We start from the raw sequence: 6007 nt of genomic DNA, 5'->3' as shown, positions 1-6007 counted from the left end.
AGGGTACAGGTGCTTTCACCCGTCGACAGGTCAAGAATTTATTGCCCGCCATGTGGTATTCGATGAAGGTCTATTTCTTGGAATTCCTCCAGCTCCACCATCCACCAGCTCAACCAGGATTCTATCTACATGTACCTTCACATATTCTAACATCTCAGGTATCTCCCTCTTCAATTCAGCCACTAGATGCAACACCTCTTCCCAATAGCACCACTTCCAGTTCGGTTGAGAACTCTTCTCCTATACAAGCTCCTGTTCACAGACAACAATGTTTTCGTATGATGGAGGACTTGTTTGCGCACACACCAGCTGTATCACCATCCACTCGGTAGCACTCTATGATCACCTCGTTCTATGGATGGTACTCTCCTTGCTTGATCACATCTCACCACTCGGTATCCCATTCCAGCCGCCTTGCTTAGTTCTCTCTTTTCTGAAATAGCGCCTCACTCCTATACAAAAGCAATCAAGTCTCCCTAATGGAGGTCGGCTATGCAGCTAGAGTTCAATGCTCTTTTGAAAATCAAACATGGGATCTCATGTCGTATCATTCTTCCATGAATGTAATTGGTACTAAATGGGTGCATAAAATTAAGGGGAAGTCAGATGGTTCTTTGGAGCGGTACAAGGCCAGCCTTGTTGCCCAAGGTTTTCATCAGGTACCTGGCATTATTCCACTGATACATTCAGTCCGGTATCCAAATCAATAACTATTCATACCATTTTAGCTCTTGCCACTACTCATCGGTGGTTTGTTCGACAAGTGGACATCAATAATGCTTTTCTTCATGGGCTTATAGTAGAGGACATCTACTATTAAACGCATGAGACCGGATATCTCCTTCTCAGTCAACATGGTTTGTCAATTTCTTCAAACCCCGATTGATGAACATTGGTCTGCTATTAAACGCATCTTGCGTTACCTTAAGGGAACCATAGATCATAGTCTACATTTTGCTGCATCCTCTACTTCTCTTCTGCTGAATGCCTTCACAGATGCTGGCTGGGCCAGTTGCCCCGATGATCGCCGGTCTACGGGTGGCTTTTCCATCTATTTGGGTGGTCATCTAATAAGTTGGAGCTCTAAGAAACAACATACTGTAGCTCGTTCAAGCATGAAGTCTGAATTTTGGTCTCTTGCCAATACTGTCACTGAGTTTTGTGGATTCAATTGCTTTTGATTGATCTTAGGTTTCCAGTTTCCAAGCCCACTGTATGGTGTGACAATCTTGGTGCTACTTACCTTGCTGCTCATCCAGTTTTCCATGCTCGAACCAAGCATGTGGAAGTTGATTTTCACTTCCTACGGGATCTTTGTGTGGCTAACAAATTCCCTTCGGTATCTCTACTCTGAAGATCAAGTAGCTAACATTTTCACAAAACCTCTAGCCACACCACGATTCAATCTTCTTCAATCCAAGCTTCACATTTGGACCATTAGCTTATAAATATGATCCAAACTCTTCACCAAAGCCTATAAATACCATTAGCTTTTGTGCTCCAACACATTGAAGTCAATTCCCTTATGTCTGACTCTCTATTTTCTTTTATTTCTTTAGTTTAAACTTTCCTCTTCTTCTCCTTCCTCCATCTTCATCTCTGTTCATCGTCTTCTTGACGGTGAACAGAGAACTACCACTGGTGAAGGGACCTGGCCGGACGATCAAGCCATATTCATCCCTGATTTCCGATGATGAAATCACTGCCGTTGCAACTTCCAATAGCAGTAGTGATTTCTTCCTTTGCCCCCTTTTCCTCTTCGTTCTCCCTCTCCACCTCCCTTTATCAGAACTTTTTCTTCCACCAATAGAAGGAAAGTATTAATCAATTGTCATAAATAGTAAAGGTAGTGTTAGTCAATTTTCAAATAGTAAGGGTACACAGTCAATTAGCTAAAATACAAGGGTAGTTTAAGAAGTTTACCCTTAATCAATTATTATTATTATTATTATTATTATTATTATGAGTGGTGTGGGATTGTATTGAGCCCAGCCTGTTTTACATCTCAAAGCCATGAGTTTGGATGGACTCTCCACAGAGCAAGCCCCACAGGCACCCCATAGCCTATCCCCCTACTGCATTGGAAATATTTTTTCGTACTGAGGAACGGACTGTAGGGAATGCTTTGTGGGGGGGAGCCCATTCCATCTCTTAAGAGGCTAAGACTCTCGTATGCTAGTGGGTACATTTGGATACCATTCTTCCTTTGGTAAATGCCAAAGATTGTATGGACCCAGCCAATTGAGGGATGGTTCCGTTAGTATATTAGTAGGTTGGACTCAGTTTGAAAGGAGTATATATAAATACAAATATATACGATACAAACAAAATAATATAAATTAGAATGTTTTGAATTCTACATATTTGTATTCGTACTCCTTCCAAACTGAGCAATCACCAAATAATAAAATTAAAAGAAAAAGCTACAGAAAACTTTGCACTAGATTAAAATATTAATTAAGAACACAAAGCTTTGGTGCAATATGTAATTTGGCTCAGATACAAGGGAACAGGGATGTAGTCAACCCATCAAGTCTAAATAAGACTCTTCCTTACGAAGTAGCTCTTCAAATACCATAACTGTAAAGCCGAAACCACTATGCAGATCCCCAAGGACATGATACTGAGCCATGCTACTCTGGCATTGATATCTTCACTTATGTTCCTCATTTCCGCTTCCCTGTTAATAAACAACCAATTACACATCTAGATTAAATGTTATTCTATTTGCATGTCTAAATAACAATGGCAACTAAATTTGTATGCATTGAGTCATAATAGAATAAACAGTACCTGCTTCTGATATGGAACATAGTATCATAAATGGAGTCCGTCATTGCCTCTAGTTTCTTCAGCTCAAGCTCAACATCCTGTATGACACATGATGTATAAATATATGCATCAATTCATATATACACTGAGGCTGTGTTTGTTTGTGATGCAAACACTGAACTGGGGTGGATATCTAACTGCTTGTTTAACATTATAATTAAGAGGCCAAAAATATAAACCCACGACCCACCCATTTTACATTTTACATTTTGCAAACAAACGCAACCCAAGGGAGGGAGAGGGGTTTGGAACAAACCTCGACCGTTTCTTTTTTTGCCATAGAATCCCAGTCCTTTGCAGCAATTCCGATTTTCCAATCAAGGTTAACACTTACTCCTGCATCTGGATAATGGCCATCCAACCAAAAACATACCAAGTAGTTCCCAACCTCGGTGGCTGTGAATGCAAAATGACCATGAGTGACATTTTCTGAACTATAAACTGTGTTCCCATATGGAGATGCCACCTGAAAAAGAGAAAGTGGGTTTATCAAGTCTGGCGCAGATAGAGATGAAAGGATCAATCGTCAATCGATATCCAACAGAAATCACAGGAAATAATACAATTAAAAAGCAACGGACAACGGGGACTTTGTGGTAGAAACCGTACCTTGGCAGTGATGGTGGGGGCGTGTGCTTGGTCGTCGGCGATGAGACTGTAATCACCTGAGATGATGGCGTCGTTGTGGATTTCTTCTGAAACGCACTTGGTCCTTGATGGAGGAATACTCACCCAAATCGCTTCCCCCAAAGGTAGAAGAAGACCCATCGAACATACAAGAAGAAACAAAGCCGGGATGCGTAGCTCCATCATCGTTTTCCCTGTAGAAAACTTGAACCAACGAAGCAAGAGCACCTTCTATTTCTTGATTGATCTCTTTCGCTTGCCCACTCTGGTTGTGAACAGAGATGGAACAAGCGAAAGCCTCGAAGATTCAATGGATAGGGACCAGAAACAAGAACCCAGATAACTATCTCTCAATCTCTGGTCTGGGTTGCTTGTTCATCATTTACAACATGAATTTATAGACGGAGAATGTCTACTTTTGGGGAGTCCGAATCTATTGGAATATCACTATTAAAATGGCAATCGGTATTCCAAGTTTCAACCACACAAAGGCATGTAAACCAGGACCACGCTCCATTTTGAGTCTCATGCGAGACTTTAGGTTGTGTTTGGTTTTATGCAGCTAGCCCTTTGTTAAGCCGAAAAAGTACACATGTATGCCAAATTTGCGTCTGATTAAATTATTTTTCTCGATAAATGCGCAAAAAACATTTTTATCACTTACCAACAATATTTTAATTTTCAGGTAAAAGAATGACATTATTGAAGGGATAATATTCTCTCAATACATATTAGTTATTTTCCGCATGCATGAATAAGTAATTTATCCAAGTCTGAGGGAGATCGGCTTCAATTAAAACAAGCCCAGTGTGTTCGAACAGCCTTTACAGCCTTACATCAGGAATATCTCCGTACTTCTCTGCTTTATTTCATGGAGAGATATCCCCAATACAAGGCTATGATGGCTGTTCAGATGGACTTTGCTCTGACTGATCTGGTCTCAGTCTGAGGAAAGTATTACTTTCACAAATAAACGAGTTTCTCAGAAATTTATTCTTTTCCATGGAGCTTACCAACTTATCCGCCCCACTTCCTAGAAAATGAACGAGGCCGTAGTTAATCACTTTTGCACTAATTCCACCTCGTGGTAGGGCCAAGGTTTAAAATGTTGGTAGTTTGGTAGTGTGTATTGTATTAATAATCATGTTGGGATGCCCTTTGGATACAATTGATATGGAGGAAATATATGAAAATGGTGTTTTTTTTTTTTTTAATTTAATAAGCTACCCAATGGGGGTGGCCCTCCTCCAAATCCCTTGACACCTCAACCTAGTTGATGGTGGGATTCGATCCTAAGTCTTTGCTATAACTAGCTAGACATTATCTATAGGGTGGCCTAGTACCTTGAATATAAGGATGCTTGGATACATTGGGGAAATTCTTAGAAATCCTACAATTACATCAATCACAATAAATCTTAAGTTGAAATAGCTATGTATAAAATATAAATTCATGATAAAAGCACATTTTAATAGTTTATATGATGAGATACATTGTAACCAACGATAACTACAATGTAGGGTCTGTTTGGTTTCCTAGAATAGGTGCCTGGAACTGGATTAGAATAGTCCATTTTGATACCAACTGTTTATTTGATTTCCATTCTTGGGGAAGTGGCCATTCCAAACCCTTGTAGGGAAAGGAATTTCGACTCCCAATCCAGAGTATGTCCAAAAGTAAAGAACTCATGGCAAAACCCCCAAACTCTAATATTAATAATAATAATAATAAAGTATATATAAAATATCAATAAAAAATAATTAAAGTAATAATAAACTAATATTAAAAAACAGCTTATGAAATAATAGTAAAACATTAATAATTAAATAATAACATATTATGAAGGTAATAATACGATAATAATAATAAGATAAGAAAATATTAATATTTAAAATAATAATAAAATACTAGTAAAACATTAATTTGAAAATAAAAATTAATGTAAGAAAAATAATTATTAAATATAATAAAATAATAAATTACTAATAAAATATAACAATGGAAATATTATTAGATGTCATACAATAGCTTTACTAATAATACATCGAACAATGTTCAAGCTTCCAGTCTACTAAAAACTCATTGCAAGACATCAAATTCTTGTTGAACCAATGAGCTTAATAAATTATCAATAGATCCATCTTATAACCTCTTTGAGGCAGTGCCCAGATTGTTACGCCTTTCGTGCGGGTCGGGACTTAACCGACAAAGAATTTTGCCAGTCGTTGGCTCCTCCATCATGGTCACCAACTTCTTTGACCTTCCGGCACTGGCGTTAGCCGGCCCCTATATACGGTCTCATGACTTTGCGGAGACCTGTGTTTTTTATAAACAGTCACTCACGCCTAGTCACTGCGCCCTTCTTAGTTCTTTCTTATTATGAAAATCATTCAAAATATATTAATTGTAAAAGATTTTTTTTTAATTTTAGTTTTTCTTAAAAATTGAGAAAACATTATTTTTGGCATAAATTGTTAATAGATCATTGTTAATTCCACCTTTGAAGTTCTTTCCTATAATAAAAATCATGTAAAAAACTTTTTTTTTA

General features: G+C 38.1%; 1 protein-coding gene across 1 annotated transcript; it reads right to left on the bottom strand.

The window, feature by feature from the left end:
• Nucleotides 1-2424: 2424 nt before the first annotated feature.
• Nucleotides 2425-3843, bottom strand: LOC148852097 (transmembrane emp24 domain-containing protein p24delta3-like). Its single transcript, XM_088945051.1, has 4 exons — nucleotides 3442-3843; nucleotides 3089-3298; nucleotides 2794-2870; nucleotides 2425-2680 (listed from the first exon to the last, which is right to left on the bottom strand). Exons 1-4 carry the CDS (start codon nucleotides 3643-3645, stop codon nucleotides 2536-2538), a joined length of 636 nt encoding a protein of 211 aa, XP_088801177.1. The 5' UTR covers nucleotides 3646-3843; the 3' UTR covers nucleotides 2425-2535.
• Between the last annotated feature and the right edge of the window lie 2164 nt (nucleotides 3844-6007).

Source organism: Nelumbo lutea, chromosome 5 (assembly GCF_056320005.1).
Source record: "Nelumbo lutea isolate HS-2025 chromosome 5, American lotus-T2T, whole genome shotgun sequence".
NCBI lineage: Eukaryota > Viridiplantae > Streptophyta > Magnoliopsida > Proteales > Nelumbonaceae > Nelumbo > Nelumbo lutea.
The sequence above is the reverse complement of the archived record's forward strand: the minus strand, read 5'-3'. Positions and strand labels throughout refer to the sequence as shown.